At 42.0% G+C, this 20,846-nt stretch overlaps 1 protein-coding gene and 1 pseudogene across 1 annotated transcript; one reads left to right on the top strand and one right to left on the bottom strand.

The window, feature by feature from the left end:
* Positions 1 to 50: 50 nt before the first annotated feature.
* On the top strand, positions 51 to 12,623 carry SLC25A32 (solute carrier family 25 member 32). The gene is made up of 7 exons (XM_002710726.6): positions 51 to 204; positions 6,287 to 6,437; positions 7,347 to 7,432; positions 8,755 to 8,915; positions 9,771 to 9,884; positions 10,194 to 10,339; positions 11,190 to 12,623. Exons 1-7 carry the CDS (start codon positions 51 to 53, stop codon positions 11,323 to 11,325), a joined length of 948 nt encoding a protein of 315 aa, XP_002710772.1. The 3' UTR covers positions 11,326 to 12,623.
* Positions 3,028 to 3,136, bottom strand: LOC127490875 (small nucleolar RNA SNORA26; annotated as a pseudogene).
* Positions 12,624 to 20,846: the final 8,223 nt, after the last annotated feature.

Genomic DNA, 20,846 nt, shown 5'->3' with positions numbered 1-20,846 from the left:
GTCCCACCTCCGCGGCCCTGGGCGCCGTGGTGTCGGCGGGCCCCGAGCCTATGACGGGCCAGGGCCAGTCGGCGTCCCAGTCGTCGGCGTGGAGCACGGTGTTCCACCACGTCCGGTACGAGAACCTGGTAGCGGGCGTGAGCGGCGGGGTCTTGTCTAACCTCGCGCTACACCCGCTCGACCTCGTGAAGATCCGCTTCGCCGGTAAGAGCCGGCCCAGACTCAGGACCGCTCCTTCTCCCAGTCAGCCCGAACTGGGGGCGGGGGAAGGCTCAGAAGGAGGCTTTGGGTTCCCCTGCCTCTAACCGAACTACGAGCAGGGGGTCGTTGAAGATGCCCGACTGTCGGGCTCACCTGGAGCTAGATTGAGGAGGGGGTCCGGTGAGGAAATCCGGCCTCCGTCCCCCTCGCCCAGGAAGACCAGGGGATGGGGCGTGTGGGTAGAAGAGTCTGAGAAAGTCTGTTGTGGAAGTTGGGAGTCAAGTCCTGATTTGTAAATGAAAGAAGGGATTGTGGCATTTTAGGACTTAGCCCTAGAGGAACAAATCGTTCACCCTGGAGGTACTTTGAAACCGTTGTGTAGCCACGTGTTTGGCAGAGCTACGGAAAGGAAAATGCTAGCGCTTGGGGTCGGGCACAGTTCTCAGCGGGTGGTTGGGAATAGGTTTGGAATACAATTCTATTGAGATTTCTTTTGTTTCATTTTGTTTTGTTTTGGTGTGTATACAGGTCTAGTGACGAATCGGTAGCTAGTCTACGTGCTACCGATTTTTTTTTAAAGCATCTTAAGTATTTTGAAATTGATAAAGCATTTTAGAAGTTAAACTCGATAGTAAATTCTGGAAAAGATAGTCTCAAAGATAATCTTTGATGCCTTTTATTTGGAAGCTTTTCTGGCATTTTGAGTTATCACTACAAGTTAAGTAGAATTACATCTGCAGAAGTAGAGAACTCTATTCAGTTCACTTGGTAGAGATTTCTCTTGACTTTTATAGATTGTTGTATGGGCTTAAGATGTACCTGAAGAATGTACCTTCAGATGTACCTGATAGAATTCTTGGCCTGAGGGAATACAAAGTCTTGAGCTTGAGTCTTAGTCCCCTAAAAGATAATTCTAGACAACATAAAATATGGGGCAAAGTGGAATAAACCTAAATGAAAAATAGGCATACAGATATACCATGAAGATTGCTGATGCATGGGTCTGTCTCAAAGTATTCCATGCAAGATTAGTTCTTGAGACTTTCCCATAGAAGGACTAATATTTTGACAGTTTGGAGAGGAGGCCAGAAGCCACTCAATGGAAGAAAATCAGCAAGAATTATGGAGGGTTATCCCTGGGCGGGGGGGAAAAAAAAAACACGAGAAAAGCATATAATTTCAGGGAGTTTATGATGCATGCACAGATAATGATCATTATTGAAAGATAATCGCCACTGAACGTTTACTAGGAACAAGGCAATGAACAAAGAGCTTTGGAAGCATTTTTCTCAATACTATTCTAGTATAGCTAAAGGGTAAATTAATTAAAATGCCTGAAATGGAAATAAAGAATGACTCCACAAAGTTAAGCACCATCGGATTAACTTATCTTTTATGCCATGTGAAAACAGAAGCCAGGTCTGGATGTTGGGAATGAGACCAATATTAGGAATAGAGAAATTACCACACAGGGATGGCCATAGAATCTACTTAGTATTAGACAACCACTCCTGTTGATTGGAAAGAATGCCGATAAAAAAAGTCAGCATTTAAGAGTGGGCAGGGCAAAAGAAGGACAAGAAATTTAATGGCAAAAAATAGGAAAGAGGAAATTCAGGAAGGTATGGTGTGGGATAAGCCAAAAGAAGAGGGTGTTTTATTAAAACAAGTCAGGTACCACTAAGGGTTTGTGAAGAAGAGAGGACTCCCAAAGTGCACTTGGAGGCCCTCAAGTAGAGCCCTTGAAGTAATGGATGAGGCCCAAGCAAGACTGCAATGGAGGTGAGAAAGTCCCTGCTAAGATAGTTGTTTTCTCTCTGCAGAAGCTTAACTGAAAGGGGGCTGCTGGGACCCAAGAGGGGATACTTAACTCTGGAGAGTCTTAAGCCTGTTTAAATTCTGATGGGAAGGAAAATAAGGAAGAAATTAAAGGAAGATAGTGAGGTTTCTAAGGGGGAGGAGGACCTAAGGAAACAGCGTCTAGAGCGATGTTTCAAATTTTTTGGACCAGAACCCCTAATAGGAAATAAATTTTTCTTTTGCTATCCAATATGTGTTATGTATGTATGTATGTATATACACATGTACACACACACCCCTGCTACTGAAACCCTTTTAATGAAACAGTACTTACCCTTACCACTTACGATGTCATTTGTATTTGTTTTCTATTCCAGTCTGTTTTTTTTTTTAAAGAAATACTAGCAATCTGCATAATTGACTTTTTAAAAAAAATATTTATTTATTTATTTTATTTTATTTATTTATTTATTTTGAAAGTCAGAATTAGAGAGGGAGAGGTAAAGAGAGAGAGATATTTCATCTGCTAGTTCACTCCTAGGAACTGCCAGTGCTAGGGCAGGCCGAAGCCAGGAGCTTCATCCAGGTCTCCCACGTGGGTGGCAGGGACCCAAGCACATGGCCCATCTTCCACTGCTTTTCCCAGGCCATTAGCAGGGATTTAGATCGGAAGTGGAGCAGTGGGGACACTGACCAGCGTCCATGTGGCATGCCGGCATTGCAGGTGGTGGCAGTTACCTGCTGTACTGCTATGTCACAATGCCAGCCCCTCAATTGATTTCTTAACCTTTTTGAAGTTTTTAAAATGCTGGTAAAGAGTGGAAGCAGAGGAGATTAGTTTTATTGAGACACAAACTTCAGTTTATCTGTGACAGAAAAGGAGGAGTAAAAGTAATATCAAACAAATAAAACAAAGTTGTGTTCGGAATGTAGTGCTAGGTGCTCAGTTTTTTTAAAAAGTCGTTGTTGTCTTTCTTCTAAAATAAATTTAAGATGAGTGTACACTTGTCTCTTTTTTTCCCCCTCAGCTGTGACTGCAGACGGGGTCCAATATCTTCCCTGGGTTTTATGGAGACTTATTTTCCCTTCTGTGTTAGCCTCTTAAAGCACTCTGTCAGCTCTAACAAAAGGGCACAGGAAAGAGTAGTGTTCCCTGTGTTTACTCCTTCCCATTTTTATCTTTTGCTTGTGTCTGTGGGCATCTTTTAATGCAATTACAGGCCAGTATCACATTTTTATGAGAGGCACTTAAGTGTACATATTAATTCTTTAGTTGTGTATCTTTTAAAGACAATTTTTAAGTTGTTTAGGCCCCCCCAAAAATTCTTAGTATTTTATGTATGTGGCATAGTCTTGTTTTCTTCTAGGTTTTCCTAGAGACCACTAGAATTGCCTTTCTAAAACATACACTTGATTATCTTAAGCGCATTTGGACCTACTTTTCAGAAATTCAAGGTTTGAGATTATAGCCAAATTTTTTTGTGTGATTTTCAAGACTACTTTGCAGTTAAGGCTTACCATACAAAATACCACAGTGTGGCTTCACAGCAGAAATTTATTTTCTTTCAGTTCTGAGGATTGAAGTCCAAGAGCGAGGTTCTAGCAGAATTGGCTTCCAGGGAGGCCTTTCTTGTTATCCGGGAGATGGCCTTTTCTCTTCTCTCTGCTTGTGCACTCCTGGTATTTTTTCCTCTTACAAGGACATAAATTCTTTCAGACCCAGGGCTCTGCCTTTTTTTTTTTTTTTTTTTTTTTAGATTTATTTACTTATTTGAAAGGCAGAGAGAAAGAGAAAGAGGGATCTTCCATCTGCTGGTCTACTCCCCAAATGGCCACACAGCCAGAGCTGGGCCTATCCAAAGCCAGGAGCCAGAAGATTTCTTCCGGATCTGACACATAGGTGCAGTGGCCCAAAGACTTGGCCATCTTCTACTGCTTTCCCAGGCCATAGCAGAGAGCTGGATCAGAAGTGGAGCAGCGCTGCAGGCTGCGGCTTTACCCTCTATGCTGTGGCTCTGCTCTTATATCCTCCTTTAACCTTTTTTTTTTTTTTTTTTTTTTGACAGGCAGAGTGGACAGTGAGAGAGAGAGACAGAGAGAGAAAGGTCTTCCTTTTGCCGCTGGTTCACCCTCCAATGGCCGCCGCTGCAGCCGGCGCACCGCGCTGATCCTGGCAGGAGCCAGGATCCAGGTGCTTTTCCTGGTCTCCCATGGGGTGCAGGGCCCAAGCACCTGGGCCATCCTCCACTGCACTCCCTGGCCATAGCAGAGAGCTGGCCTGGAAGAGGGGCAACCGGGACAGAATCTGGCGCCCCAACCGGGACTAGAACCTGGTGTGCCGGCGCCGCAAGGTGGAGGATTAGCCTATTGAGCCACGGCGCCGGCTCTCTTTAACCTTAATTATCTTGTTAAAGGTGCAGTCACATTGGGAACTAAGTCTTTAACAAATGAATATTGGGGAGATATGGTACATTCATAACAGGCCCTTGCCCTTCTTTCCAACCTAATTCCCAGCACTTTAGCTAAACCAGGTCCCCAGTGTTCTCCAAGACAGTGCCAGGTGCCATAGGGCTGCTGTTACACAAAAGCTGTTTCACTTTATCACCTTCCAAAGACAACCTCCTAATTCTTGCCTATTATTGAGACATTTAGTAAAATAAATCATTAGTACTGTGTTAGTCCTTGTGGCTTCCTATAACCTGCTCACACTTTAGTAAACAGTCTTTATAAGTGACCCCTCATATTCCATAATTTCCTATTTTGAATGTTTCCTACAGAGACACGGAATGAAGATGCCAAATTTGTAATGTACATGATTTTTTCCCCCCTAAGATTTATGTATTTGAAAGGCTGAGTTACAAAGAGAGAGAGGCAGAGACAGAGAGAGATCTTCCATCCACTAGTTCAGTCCCTAAATGGCCACAATGGGACTGGGCCAGGCCAAAGCCAGGAGCCTAGAACTCCATCTGGGTCTCCCACATGGGTGACAGGGGCCCAAGTATTTGGGCCATCTTCTGCTGCTTCCCTAGGCACATTAGTAGGGAGCTGGATGGGAAGTAGAGCAGCTAGGACTGAAACCGGTGCTTATATGGGATGCCAGCATTGCAAAGCAGCAGCTTAATCTGCTGGGCCACAACACTGGCCCTTGTGTCATATTTCTTTACAGAACTGCCAAGAAGATTACATGTCATTGCTGATTGAAACTGATGGTGTCTGAAAGTAGAATGATGGCAATGTGAACTGTGAGATGTGCACAGGTTTCAGAAAGCTTTCGTGTTAAGTGATAAAAGAGGATGAAAGGGAGGAGGATTCATGGGTTCTCCCTAGGTATCTGGCACTAGCCTAGATGGTAGAGGTGTTTGGCTATACTGAACACTAGAATAAGAGCAGCTTCCAAAAGATGGAGAAAACCAGCTCAATTCTGGATACATTCAAGCAGAATAGTTTCCTACTTCCTATTTTGGTTTTTGTTCTGTTTGCATTTGTGGGAGAGTAGAAAGAATTTCCAGGGAAGTGTTTTACCATAGCCTCTACATTTTCTTATCTTCTGCTCTTTGGGTCTTGCCAGCACTCTTGATGTAATTGAAACTCCTGGCCAGTTTATTTTTTGAGAAATGTTTTTGAACATATGAATGCTTAATCTTCGATGTTGATAACAAAAACAAAATTGAAACATCAGACTGTTTACTGAGACTTTTGGATTATTTAAGAGTTACTGTGGCCGACGCTGTGGCTCACTAGGCTAATCCTCCGCCTTGCGGCGCCGGCACACCAGGTTCTAGTCCCGGTTGGGGCGCCAGATTCTGTCCCAGTTGCCCTTCTTCGAGGCCAGCTCTCTGCTGTGGCCCGGGAGTGCAGTGGAGGATGGCCCAAGTGCTTGGGCCCTGCACCCGCATGGGAGACCAGGAGAAGTACCTGGCTCCTGCCATCGGATCAGCGTGGTGCGGCGGCCATTGGAGGGTGAACCAACGGCAAAGGAAGACCTTTCTCTCTGTCTCTCTCTCTCTCTGTCCACTCTGCCTGTCAAAAAATAAAAATAAAAAAATTAAAATTAAAAAAATAAAAAGTTACTGTAATACGTTTGAAACCATTATTTGAGTGTGTAATATGCCCTTAATACATACTTGGATAAACTTAGGGCTACTAATTTTGAAGTGTTAAATCTTGGGAAATAAAATTTCTTTTGGATTCTTTCCCTTATTTAATTGATTGCATGGTATCCATTTATGTGTAGCTCAGAGCTAGAACTTTGCTCTTACCTCCTTTTGTGTGTCCTTCAATGCAGTGAGTGATGGATTGGAACTGAGACCAAAATATAAAGGAATCTTACATTGCTTGACTACCATCTGGAAGCTTGATGGACTACGGGGACTTTATCAAGGAGTAACCCCCAATGTGTGGGGTGCAGGTTTATCCTGGGGACTCTACTTTTTCTTGTGAGTAGACCTGGAATATTTTACAGTATTAAAAATAGTTTTTGCCTTTAGCGATTGTTACACGTCAGTTGATAAAGCAAGATGAGTCATTTAATCTGAATTTTCCAGAGTCAGAACAAAATGGCTTATTAATTTATGCTCTGTCAGTTCTCATCAAAGGCATACTTTTCAACTGAAGTCTTCTTCCAAGAGGAAAGTGGACATCAAAGTTAGACAAAATAAGATGATCTGACTCCCCTGCTGAGAAACGTTCACTGACTATTTTCTGCCAAACAAAGCCCGACTCTCAAGTGTGCCAGTTTTCCCTTTCTTCCCACCCACCCTTCTTGTTTGCATTGCTCATCTCTGTCTCTGTCTCTCAATACCAAACTCAACTGCTACCTCCTGCACAAAGCCTTCCCTGATCAGTCTTAGTTGTGAATCCCTTATAATACTGTCTTTGTTTTCTTTTATTGTGATTACTCGTGCTTCACTAATAGTCCTTTAGAGCCTGTTAAGAAAGCTCCCTTCTGTGTTTATCTTTTTGTCAGAAAGCCAACTGCAGCACCTGAGCACAGGTGCTCAGCACATATTAGGTGCTCCTTTTTTGGTCTCTTGCCTTTTGTGTCCAATTTCTGCACTACCACAACTCTCCTTCCTACCAGTTTTCCTGTCTTTCCTAGTTAATTGCTGAGTGTGTGAATAATATTGTTTACATGTGCTTTGATAACTGTATACATTTGTGGGGAGACGTGGTATGATCTTACAGTTAACAATTTCTAGCATGTCCGTTCCTTAAAAAGTTCTCATTTTGTGGTTGCATTACACATTGAATTTTACTTTTGGGGTACTTTTGTTAAGTTACATGCACTTTAACACGTATTACTGCCTTATGAGACCTCTCAAACTACTCAAATGTAATTCTTTTAGTTACAATGCCATCAAATCATATAAGACAGAAGGAAGAGCTGAACAGTTAGAGGCGACAGAATACCTCATCTCAGCTGCTGAAGCCGGTAAGGCCCTAAGATATAAGATGTCACCTTCCAAACTTGATTTCCACTTTTGCTTTTTATTTTATTTGTCTTTTCTTTGAACATCAAAGTTTAGATATGCTCATATAATTATGTTCATCAATTATCTAACGAGATTGCTTAGAAAGCAGGAATTCTTATTTAGAAAAGTTATGAAACTCTAGTAGTTTAAGATGATTTGGTATAGCATTTATTTTGTTAAAGTATAATTTCAGATTTCAAATTACAGTTTAGTAACTTTAATTGCCTCATGTATGTATCTTATCCAGAAGGAAAAATAAAGTGAGACCTATACGTCTTTAAGATTTAATTTTTTATTTGAAAGGCAGACTTAAAGAGAGGGAGAGACAGAGGTCTTCCATCCACTGGTTCACTCCCCCAAACGGCCACAATGGCTGGGGCTGAGCCAGTCAGAAGCCAGGAGCCAGGAACTTCTTCCGTGTCTCCCATATGGGTACAGGAGCCCAAGGACTTGGGCCATCTGTTAATGCCTTCCCAAGTGCACCAACAGGGAGCTGGATCGGAAGTGGAGCACCTGGGATTCAAACTGGTGCTGCAGGTGGTGGCTTTAACTGCTGTGCCACAGTGCCCTCCCCTACCCATAAGTCTTTATAAATTCTGCGTTGGTACTTTGTACAGCTTGGTTTCTTAATATTTGCTACTTGTTTAAGGCAAGAACTAACTTACTCATTTTTAAATACTAGTCACTAGCAGGGACCCGACTCAATAACAAGACTGAATAAGTACTTGTTGAATAAAAGAAACTTAGGAGACTTAGCAATGTCATTTTGTATGAAATGTAAAATGTAATGTATATTACATAGTTATTTTGTTTTTGAGGGGTTCGAGCTTTGAGTGGATTTAAGGAAGCTTGTGATAAAGTTGGGGTGGATATGTGTGTGCACAATCAGAGATTACTGAGGTGTTGGGGTCTCGGTCCTTTCCCCTAACCTGCCTCTCTGGGTTATGCAGTCTCCTTCTCTGAAGATCTGTATCTCCTTAGCATCTGTTCTGTGTGCCAGACCACATTGTTTAGGGGTCAGGACATCTCTTCTATCCTCATACTTCAAAGGGTGTGAGGCTAGAAACTCCCTTTGAATTTACCTCTCACTAACTACATAACGAATTTTTTATGGCCACCAAAAATTTCTATCCTTAGTGTTGTGCCTCGGAGACCACATCTCACTGTTCCGGGTACAGCCCCTGTGCAACTTCATTCCATGTGTAAATACACCATTCTTAATTGAACTGTTAAAGTGAGAAAGTACTATGTGCTGAGTAATGTTGTTTAAATCTGATTTTAGGAGCCATGACACTTTGCATTACAAATCCATTATGGGTAACAAAAACTCGCCTCATGTTACAGTATGATAGTGTTGTGAATTCCTCACAGCGACAATATAAAGGAATGTTTGATGCACTTGTGAAAATATATAAGTATGAAGGTGTTCGTGGATTGTATAAGGTATGAATTATTATCAATATATTTTGAATACTGAAAATTATAATTTCCATTGGCTCTGTGGTCTCAGTTCTGAATTACCTAAAATCAGTCCTAAAAAGAAGCCAAATTTTGACAAGAAGCAATTTCATGAAAACTGAAATCTAACTTATAAATGTTGAAATTGTGTGATAAGCTGTGTATCTTCATTACCATGAGCTGTATTTTCATGACACTGTCAGGTATAAGAACTGTCTAAAACTGTCAAGTATTTCTTCAATGCAACCAGGTCACCCATTCTTTACTTCACTCCCTAGAAGCTGTTGTCTCTTGGGAACTTAGGCAATGTAGTATGGAGAAGAGGTCTGTGGGTCTATTATAGTCTTATTTTGGTAGGATTTTTATTGACCTCAAACCTTTTATGAATTAAAAAATACCCCAGATCCTTGTTGTATTACTGACATAATAGGCAAAAATGTTAAAACTTTATCCACTCAATTCTGAGTTTTTTTTCCCATCACTTATTGCCTTATTCTTTTAGAATACTAATGCTCAGCCCATTGAATTATTATTACCTTAATTTCTTGATTTTTCAAAAATTTATTCTCCCACTCATATCCCATTTCTTGACAGTGTGGGTCTTTATGTTTATATGTATACTGTTTAAAGAAAAACTAACATGAAAAATCCAGATCTTAACTTATAAAGTAGAAGAAATACAGATTTAACCCTCTATAAAAACGTGGAATTTGTGTAAAACCTAAATGAATTTGCTTAAAATACTGTAGTATGAGGGGAGAAGAAATATTTAAATATACATGTAGTATTTATTTGAAAGTTGGTTTTTTGTTTTTGTTTTTGTAATTCATTCCCATTTAGGGCTTTGTTCCTGGGCTGTTTGGAACATCGCATGGAGCACTTCAGTTTATGGCATATGAACTACTGAAGCTGAAATACAATCAACACATCAACAGATTACCAGAAGCCCAACTGGTAAGATAATTCTTATAAAAAAAGATATTATTTACTTTTTTGGCATTTAATGAGTGAAAACTTGTGATATTCTGGTGGTATTGCAATGAGGATGAGTATTAACTTTGCCACTGTAACTATATACTTAAATATTTTATAGGCTAATGATACACAGGTATTAAAAATAGAACCCATTTTATATGGAGTTTATATTAAAGGAGGGAAACTATTTTTCACTTAAAATCTATTTATATGTTTTTATAATTGTTACAAATGTATATTTTCTAATCCTGTCTCAAGAAAAACATAAATGTTTTGTTATTGTTTTAGAGCACAGTAGAATACATATCTGTTGCAGCACTATCTAAAATATTTGCTGTAGCAGCCACGTACCCATATCAAGTTGTGAGAGCTCGTCTTCAGGATCAGCACATGTTTTACAGTGGTGTAATTGATGTGATTGCAAGGACGTGGAGGTGAGAACACATGGGATATGAAAATTAATTGGACTTAATTTCTCTGAGGTTTGATTTCTTCATTTGTAAAATTAAACTATCTAGACTGACAAGGTTATTATAAAAATCAAATTGAGGTATATAAAAGTACTTTGAAAAATCATAAGTCAAAATTTAGGTATATAATATGAATGGCATTGAATACGAGAAGTTATAAATCTAATTTAGTACATTTGAGAAGGCACTAGCACCTTGCTACTAGTACCATAAATTTTGAAAATACTACAAATACATGAAGAACATGCTTGTTCTTCGGCATGAAAATAGTTCGGTTATTATAGGTAGACTAGGTAAACCTCCCCATGTTTCCCTTTAATTCTAAAAGGCCAGAGCAGAATTTTTAGAGTATTGAGTTCAATTCAGGAAATATTTTTAACAAGAACTTAAGTGGCAAGCTCCTACCATTTCCTCTATTCTAGGCAGTAAGAAAATAATTTTGTATTTTGTAGGTTTATTTATGCTGTATTTAGTATTGTATGGCATTTATATAAGCTATAAAACTTTTAATGCCTGCATTAGGTCAGTGAAAATTCCTGCATGTTCATACCCTTAAAAGCATTCGAAAGATGGCTAATTTAAAGAACTTTTCACTTGAATCTCAAGGTGGGCCTACCTTCTTCCTTAGTCCATGAAAAGAAGGTAGGCCCCTACAAATGGCTCACAAACTGTATTACTTCAGAACACTAAAGATACAGACTTAAATCACAGTGAGGTTTGATTGCTTGCTCCATGCCTGTGTCAGTTAAACTTTTGTATTTTCAAGCTAGCAATTTAGGAGATTAAGCATCTCTCTCTCTTTTTCCCTCTAAAGGAAAGAAGGCATCGGTGGATTTTACAAAGGAATTGCTCCCAATTTGATTAGAGTGACACCAGCCTGCTGTATTACCTTTGTAGTATATGAAAATGTCTCACATTTTTTACTTGACCTTAGAGAAAAGAGAAAGTAAGCTGAAAGAAGATAATTCCAATTTATCTGCTCAAGACAGCAACAAGCTATTTTGTGTTTTAAATGTAAAATTCAAAAGAATGTTGCATAGCAACATGGCTCGTAATCAAAATCGGTCTATAACCATTAGAAGTTGAAGAACTAAGTCGTCATAGTGTTTTTCTGCTTTTTTGCATTCCCCATATGTATGGGACTTGGCTACCTCTGCCTGAAATGGCTGCCATCAACACAAAGTTAAAACTGACACCAAGTGTAGAATTTCACAAATTTCTTCATTTCATTGTTCAGATAGAAGCCGATTTGAACATTTGACAAATGGACTAGAAAAATGTGCTGCCTTTTCTGAATTTATTTGCCTAGGTTGGCTTTAAAATTGACCTCTGTGCAATAGCAAGAAAATGACATCTTAAAAGAATGTCATTATATGTTTCAAGGATAAATTTAAGGATTTACTGGATAAGTTGTTGTCCAAATCTAGACCTTTGAGAACTGGGAAATGGTAGTGTGAACAAAATTCTTCGCAACTGTGCTTCCATTTTAATTCAATCGGAACGTGCTAACTAGAGACATTTGAGAAGTTATGTACTTCTCTGTGAAATATCTGACATCTGCTGTCATTCCATAGCCATTTTTTCCCCCAGAGACTCATATTCTATAATTTAAAATATAATCCTGGATCCAGTTATCTTCCTGCATAGGTGTTTAGTATTTTTAAACTTATGAAATTTGTACTTTCACTATCCAGTTGCATCAGCCTTTATTAACATATGTGACTAAATAACTTACTGCTGATGCTAAACAGATCACCTTTTACAGATGCTACAATGCTTGAGATCTGTTTATTGACAAGCTGAATGGAAATCAGAAACTAACTTTCCACTTTCATTTTTGGATACACAGATCCAGGATCCCAAATAAATGATTAATCTACATTAGTTGTTTAAAGTCAGGTTGAATTCCACATTATATTAATGACCATTATTGATTTTATTTGATAAGTCATTATAGATACCTATAAATATAAAGACCTGACCCCAAAGAATGCCAGTATAATGCTAATTTTATTTATCATAAACATCTATGAGTGCTGTTGCACTACCATCTACTTGTTGTAAATAAAATATTTTGGTTTTCAAAGCCATATTTAAATGGTTCTTTGAAAATAGGTTTATTTTTTATATTTTGGAAATGACATTGTTTTTAAAATAAAAGTAAAATAATAAGTACCTATTTGTATTTGCTATATCTTATCCAATTAATAAGGATGTTTTATAAATTAAATGTGATATGCTTTTTCATGCTCTTGGGTTATGCTATAATTCATATGCCATCTTGATGTTTGTTCGCACATGCAGAGAGGAGCTGCAATTGACATTTGAAGTTTTAGAGGCAGTGCCGTTATTTGAATACCTCCTATTACCCACAAATTAATAAAACCGTTCTTGCCCTCTGAGAGCATAAGAGTTTGTGTAGTAAGTAAATATGCATTAGGGAACTACAGTTAGGAAATTTCTACAAATCCTGTAAAAGTTTTGAGAACAGAGAAGTCATTCATTCATTCAGCAATAGTTGCTGAGCTCCTGCTCTGTGCCAGGTGTATCACCAAGCATTGAGAGTATAGCAATGAACAATAGCATTCTTGCCCTCAAGGGACTTTGGTTTTAGTGTGAATGACAGAAAACAAATATATGCACAATATAGTTTGCACCTTTTTAAAATTTAACTTATTTGCCGGCGCCGTGGCTCACTAGGCTAATCCTCCACCTTGCGGCGCCGGCACACCGGGTTCTAGTCCCGGTTGGGGTGCCGGATTCTGTCCCGGTTGCCCCTCTTCCAGGCCAGCTCTCTGCTATGGCCAGGGAGTGCAGTGGAGGATGGCCCAGGTGCTTGGGCCCTGCACCCCGTGGGAGACCAGGAAAAAGCACCTGGATCCTGGCTCCTGCCATCGGATCAGCGCGGTGCGCCGGCTGCAGCGGCGGCCATTGGAGGGTGAACCAACGGCAAAAGGAAGACCTTTCTCTCTCTGTCTCTCTCTCTCACTGTCCACTCTGCCTGTCAAAAATTTTAAAAAAAAAAAAAAAAATTTAACTTATTTATTTATATGAAAGGCATAGTGACAGAGAGGAAGATAAAGATTTTCTTTTTAAAGATTTATTTATTCATTTGAAAGACAAAGTTACAGAGAGGCATAGAGAGAGGTCTTCCATCCAATGGTTCACTCCCACTGCCAAAGCTGCGCTGATCTGAAGCCAGGAACCAGAAGCCTTCCACTCTCCCACGTGGGTGCAGGGGCCCAAGGACATGGGCCATATTCTACTGCTTCCCCAGGCCATAGCAGAGAGTTGGATCAGAAGTAGAGCATCCAGGACTCCGAACGCGCACCTATATGGGATGCCAGCACTGCAGGCGACAGCTTTACCCACTATGCCACAGCGCTGGCCCCTAGAGGTCTTTTATCTGCTGCTTCACTCCCCAAGTACCTGCAACAGCTGGGGCTGGGCCTGGCCGAAGCCAGGACTCAGGAATTCCATCTAGGTCTCTCAGATGAGTGGCAAGATCCCAAGTGCTTGGGTCATCATCTGCTTTCTCCCAGTTGGGTTAGCCAGAAGCTGGATGGAGAGTATAGGTAGGGCTTGATTCCGGCAATCTAATAGGGGATGCAGGCATCCCAAGCAGCAACTTAACCTCCTGCACCACAACACTTGCCCCAATATACTTTTTTTTTTTTTTTTTTTTGACAGGCAGAGTGGACAGTGAGAGAGAGAGAGAGAGAGAGAAAGGTCTTCCTTTGCCGTTGGTTCACCCTCCAATGGCTGCTGCAGCCGGCGCACCGCGCTGATCCGAAGGCAGGAGCCAGGTGCCTCTCCTGGTCTCCCATGGGGTGCAGGGCCCAAGCACTTGGGCCATCCTCCACTGCACTCCCGGGCCACAGCAGAGAGCTGGACTGGAAGAGGAGCAACTGGGGCAGAACCGGTGCCCCGACCGGGACTAGAACCCGGTGTGCTGGCGCCGCAGGCAGAGTATTAGCCTATTGAGCCGCGGTGCCGGCCGCCCCAATATACTTTCAAGTATTAAATGCCATGAAGAAAACTAAAGCAGATTTGGTTATAGTGTTGCCATCTTGGATATGATGGTTGAAGTCAGGAAATGTCTCTTTTGGAGATAATATTCGAAATTTTTTTTTTATAATTTTTTTTTTGAAAAAATTTTTTTTTTTTTGGACAGGCAGAATGGACAGTGAGAGAGAAAGAGAGAAAGGTCCTCCTTTTGCCGTTGGTTCACCCTCCAATGGCCGCCGCGGCTGGCGCACCGCGCTGATCCAAAGCCAGGAGCCAGGTACTTCTCCTGGTCTCCCATGGGGTGCAGGGCCCAAGCACCTGGGCCATCCTCCACTGCACTCCCTGGCCACAGCAGAGAGCTGGCCTGGAAGAGGGGCAACCAGGACAGAATCCGGTGCCCTGACCGGGACCAAAACCCGGTGTGGTGGCGCCCCAAGGCGGAGGATTAGCCTAGTGAGCCATGGCGCCAGCCCGAAATTTTGTTTTTTAAGGGAAAGAATTTATTGGGGGAAACCTGACAGACTGAAGGGAAGGGGCGAAGCAGGAGAAAGAGAGAGTAAGAGAGAGGAGAGGAGAGAGAAGAGAAGAGAGGAAATGTTTTAAAAGAAGTGAAGAAGCAAGCCACAGTGACACAGGAGACATTCTAGGCAGACAGAATAGGAAGTACAAAGGCCTTAAGGCAGGAATTAACTGGGAGACAGGATGTGCTGAGGAGAGAGAAGAGGTTGGAGAGCCTGACTGTCTGGTTTCAAATCTCAGCTTTTCCACTTTGTTTTTGACCTTAGGCAAATCATTTCACCTCTGTCTGAGGTTTCCTTATCTGTAAAAATAGTGTCTTAGGTCAGTTCCTCTGTAGCAATGCCTCAGATTGGGATCTTTGCACAAGTGATTGAGAGATTGCTTTTAGGAGAAACCTGTAATGGAGTAAAGAAAATGGGATTTACACAAGGACAGAATTTGTAAAGCCTCAGCCTGACCCTACAGGCACCGTGTAGAATGAATTGGGTCACAGAGGTCCTGCCCAGAGATGAGGAATATGAGCCGTAGGTTCCTACATCAGGCAGTCTAGACTAGGGATGCCAAGGTGCCTGTCCTTGGCCAAGAATTATCTTCCAAATAAGGGTGGAATTGTGAGCTCTTAGCAGCCAACACCTGTAGCAACTGGAATATGTATACCAGCCCAGTAAAACATCTGAGTGAGTCACCAAAAACATCTGCTACAAATGAGGATATTAAAAGTACATAGCTGTAGGATGCTGACATTATTAAGTGAATTAATCCAAATAAAGAATTTACCATAGTGCCTGGGCTAGTAAACAGTAACAGAAGCCAGATCTTTTCAGGCCTTGTAAACCGAGGGACAAAGTTTAGATTTCATGAAAAAAAAATCAGTCTGATGATTATATGGAGAAATAATTAGGAGACAGCAAGAAAAGCAGGAATACAAGTTAGGAAGGTTTTCAAATGTCTAAATCAAGAGCTGATGGTAGCTTGTACACAGATGATGGGATCATAGGTAATTTATAGCTGGGGAAATTGCAGCAGGATTCTAGAGGGGAAATATTTAAGTTGGACCTTCAAGGAAGGATTCCAAAGGGAACCTTGATAGGCTCATGGGAAAAAGAAGACACATGTGGGCCTTCTGAAGCAGTGACTTGTCAGTCAGGGTGGTAATGAAATGAAGGAGAAAACTCAAAGACAGGGCAGAAGTTGGCAACTCTTTTTATAAAGATTTTTATTTATTTGACAGAGTTACAGACAGTGAGAGAGAGAGGTCTTCCATCTGATGGTTCACCCCCTAATTGGCTGCAATGGCCAGAACTGCACCTTTCTGAAGCCAGGAGCCAGGAGCTTCCTCTGGGTCTCCCACGCGGGTGCAAGGGCCCAAGCACTTGGGCCATCTTCTACTGCTTTCCCAGGCCATAGCAGAGAGCTGGATTGGAAGAGGAGCAGCCGGGACTAGAACAGGCACCCATATGGAATGCTGACACTTCAGGCCAGGGCGTTAAGCCGCTAAGCCACAGCCCTGGCCCCAAGAAGTGAGAGTAATTAAAACAAAGAGACATGGTTACATCTTAAGGGTAACAGAGGAAGACCAATCAGATAAGAAAAGCAAAGTCAAGAAAGGATGTTATCAATTGTGTCAATAATTCAGTAGGGTGAAGATTGATGCCACTGATAACTTTGAGCAGATTCAAATTATAGAGGCTGAAGACAGATTGCAGGCAGCTTAGTAGGTGGGGCAAACTGCGATATTCATTTCACTATGGGTTCTTCTTTCGTGTCTTGGCAGACAGTAAAAATGGTGACGAACTTTAGCTTGAAAAAGCTCTGTGAGTCTAGAAAAGAACAGAGGTAGAGGAAATTGGCTAAGAGAAAACCAGATTACTAAAGGGAGAACAGGAGGAAACAAGTTAAATACTTGTACAGAGCAAAATTAAACTTGCTTGGAACTATGCACCTGAGCATAGTTCAGACAGTGATGTGATCAGACAATGATGGGTGTGATGCTTTGAAAAGAAGGCTGTATTACATTTCAGTGTGTGCTTTTATAGCCCAACGGCATTTAAAAAGTCATGTTTTTTAAACACCACACTAAAAGGGATAGCAAATAAGGTATGTTTGAATTCATGAGTCATCAGAGTTAGGATTTTCTTTTGGATGTGAACACTATGCAATATAAAAATCCTCCAAATAAAGTATGTATTATTATCACTTTCACAATAAAGGCTCTTTAGCAATTATAAAATACTGTGAAATGACCTAGTACACTTTTATGCTTGTTTTCTAAAAGTATGTTAGGTAACATGCAGAAAATTTGCGAAGTTTTGAGTTGCTTTCTAAAGGAGTAAATAGGAAGTAGGCTCTGAAGTGCCTGTAGTGAATGCCTGTTTTTGACAGCCTGGGATCTGCTTCTCTTTCTTGCTGGAGTAGTTTTAGCCCCTTCCTCCCTTCTCAGCTTTGTGAGAGGCAGCACCTCTTCGTGTGGGGGCACCATTAGCAGGGCCATTTTCTGTGCAACATCTATATTGGTGATGAGTGACTGGGAATTGGCACACTTAAACTAATGCAGTCAGAGTGACTTGTAAAGACATTTTTTTCTCTTCTAAATATCCTGACATAGATTCTTTGCTGTTTCATGAATGAGTGAGGATTCCTCAGAGCCAGTTTAGGGTCTTGAATCGAGCAGAGTTTGTAAAAATGAAGTCAACACCAAGGAAGTAACAAGAAATTGGAAGAAAAATAGGTTCTGAGTCCCGTTATATGGGGTTATTGAGCACCTCTCACTCCTAGCACCCTGTACTTCTGGAGTTTTCACTTGGGTGACCCAGTACATTTCCTGTGTTATTTAAGCCAGTCTCAGTTGGGGTTTTCTATTGCAACTGAAAACTTCCCAGATGACACGATTTGATTCATCTGACACTTTTGCATCATCTGTCATAATATTGGTGGACTCTTGTTGCTATGGAAATTGATGTCACCTTTATGAAAAGTGAACATTTGGGGACTCTTGTAGTCACATAGTTTCTTACAGGAAAACATTGCTGGTGTGGACTTTGGCACAGTGGTTAAGATGCTACTCAGGATGCCTGCATCCCATATCAGAGTGCCTGTGTATGAGTTCTGGTTCTGCTTGTGGTCCAGCTCCTGCTAAGGTGTACCCTGGAAGGCAGTCGATGACAGCCTAGGTACTTGGGTCTCTGCCACCCACATGGGAGACCTTGACTGAATAGCTCCCAGCTTTGGCATGGCCTATCACCACCTGTTGTGGGCCTCTGGGTAGTAAACTCCTAGATATGAGCTCTGTTTCTCTCCCTTCTTCCTTTCGAATAAATAAGAAACATTTAAAAGGAAAAACATTGCTATTCTATTATTTACATAAAATATTTTTTAAAGATTTATTTTTTTATTTGAAAGAATTACACAGAGAAGAGAGGCAGAGAGAGAGGTCTTCTATCCGCTGGTTCTCTCCCCAGATGGCCTCAACAGCCGGAGCTGTGCTAATCTGAAGCCAGGAGCCAGGAGCTTCTTCCTGGTCTCCCAAGTGGGTGCAGGGGCCCAAGGACTTGGGCCATTTTCTGTTGCTTTCCCAGGCCCTAGCTGGATAGGAAGTGGATCAGCCGGGTCTTAAACCGGTGCCCATATGGGATGCCGGCACTGCAGGCAGACGGCTTTACCCGCTATGCCACAGCACCGGCCCCTTCAAAAAAAATTAATCAACCACTCATAAAAAGCATAAAGGAAAAAGATTGACTGGAAGACAGAAAAATAACTAAGAATCTTCCAGTGGAAGGTTCAAACAGAAAAGGTGGATGATTTGGAAATTCTCATGTTTTCTGAGATCAAATACGACAGGTTTGTGTGTTAATTGTGACCTTGTTCTACTCAAAGCTAGGAAGTTAAAAAACCAGTTCACACTCAACATGTCAAAAGGAAAAGCAACAAGCTGCTTTTGTTAAGTGGTCACATTAATCTGTTTCCTGTCCAATTTCCAAACTAAGACCAGCAGTAGAGAGTGTGGAATATTACTTTAATAGTGGTGAGGAATATTAGAGAATACAGAGAATGAGATGTACATCTGTGCAAAAATGACCTTTAGATTAAGCCCAGAGGCATGCAGCCATATCTGTCCAGCTATGGACAACACTACAGCCTGCCCTTGTAAAAAGTTTAATGCAGGGAGGAATTAGGCTGTATGCAAGTTCTCTGTAAACAGCTTAATGCCCAAAGAGAGTGCTGTTCATGCTCACTTCCTTATCCCAAACCTACTGCTATGGTTTAAATATCTCCATCAAACTCATGTTGCAATGTAGTCCCATTGTGAGGTGGTAAGAGGGCGGAAACTAGTCTGACTGGTATTTGGATGTGAAAGTTTGGGTAGGTCAAGTGAAATAAGATCACAGGGGCTGGCACTGTGGCGTAGCAGGTAAAGCCACCACCTGCAGTGCTGACATCCCATAGGGTGATGGTTTGAGTTCCAGCTCTTCCACTTCAGATCCAGCTCTCTGCTATGGTCTGGGAAAGCAGTAGAAGATGGCTTAAGTCCTTGGGCCCCTTTATACCCTGTGGGAGACCCAGAGAAAGCCCCTGGCTCCTGGCTTCAGATAGGCACAGCCCCAGCCATTGTGGCCAGTTGGGGATGGAACTAGCAGATGGAAGACCTCTCTCTCTGCCTCTTCTCTATGTAACTCTTTCAAATAAATTTTTTTTTTTTTATAAAAGTCACAAGGTTGGGTGCTAATCCAATGAGACTGTGGCTTCATGAGACCTGAGCTTAGATCCTGAGCCCCTGTAGGATGCCCTGTACTCTCTGGACTGTACAGTTCCCACAAGAAGGATCTCACCAGATGCAGCCATCTAATCTTTTTTTTTTTTTTTTTTTTTTTTTTTTTTTTTTTTTTTTACAGGCAGAGTGGACAGTGAGAGAGAGAGACAGAGAGAAAGGTCTTGCTTTGCTGTTGGTTCACCCTCCAATGGCCGCCGCGGCCGGCACACCGCGCTGATCCGATGGCAGGAGCCAGGTGCTTTTCCTGGTCTCCCATGGGGTGCAGGGCCCAAGCACCTGGGCCATCCTCCACTGCACTCCCTGGCCACAGCAGAGAGCTGGCCTGGAAGAGGGGCAACCGGGACAGAATCCGGCGCCCCAACCGGGACTAGAACCTGGTGTGCCGGCGCCGCTAGGCGGAGGATTAGCCTAGTGAGCCGCGGCGCCGGCCATAATCTTGAACTTCACAGCCTTCAGCATCATAAGCCAAATAAACCTGTTTTCCTTATAAATTTCCCAGTCTGTGATATTTAGCTATAGCAACAGAAAATGTACCAAAGGCACTTAACCAATCAAGTGATTACCCCTCTGTTAATCTAGGTCCAACCAGGAGGCAGAACAGTGATTTAGATGGGTGAAATTTAAAGAATTTTTACACTATGTATAGTAGTTAAATGTGTTAAAATCACTAGGTTAATCCTCCGCCTGCAGCGCCGGCATCCCATATGGGCCCCGGGTTCTAGTCCCAGTTGCGCCTCTTCCAGTCCAGCTCTCTGCTGTGGCCTGGGAGGGCAGTGGAGGATGACCCAAGTCCTTGGGCTCCTGCACCTGCGTGGGAGACCAGAAGAAGCACCTGGCTCCTGGCTTCGGATCAGCGCAGTGCCGGCCATGGTGGCCATTTTGGGGGTGAACCAACGGAAGGAAGACCTTTGTCTCTCTCGCTCACTGCCTAACTTTTTTCTGTCAAATAAAAATAAGTAAATTAAAAAATTTAAAAAAAGGACTCTCAAGTAGTACTCTATGGCTGAGAGAGGGTATCCAAAGAAAGACAAACTTGGAAGAGGGTTCACTTCGGTGTGGTTGCAGACCACTGGATGGTGGGGTTTGCTGGCTTGCCTGGGCCAGATCTGGTTTAGAATCGTCAACAAGAAATGACCCCCAGACACAGGCAAGCCAAGGCCAGTGAGCGGATTGCAA

The sequence above is a fragment of the Oryctolagus cuniculus genome, chromosome 6 (genome assembly GCF_051225735.1).
Source record: "Oryctolagus cuniculus isolate XC-2025 breed Fujian yellow rabbit chromosome 6, ASM5122573v1, whole genome shotgun sequence".
Lineage (NCBI taxonomy): Eukaryota > Metazoa > Chordata > Mammalia > Lagomorpha > Leporidae > Oryctolagus > Oryctolagus cuniculus.
The sequence above is the reverse complement of the archived record's forward strand: the minus strand, read 5'-3'. Positions and strand labels throughout refer to the sequence as shown.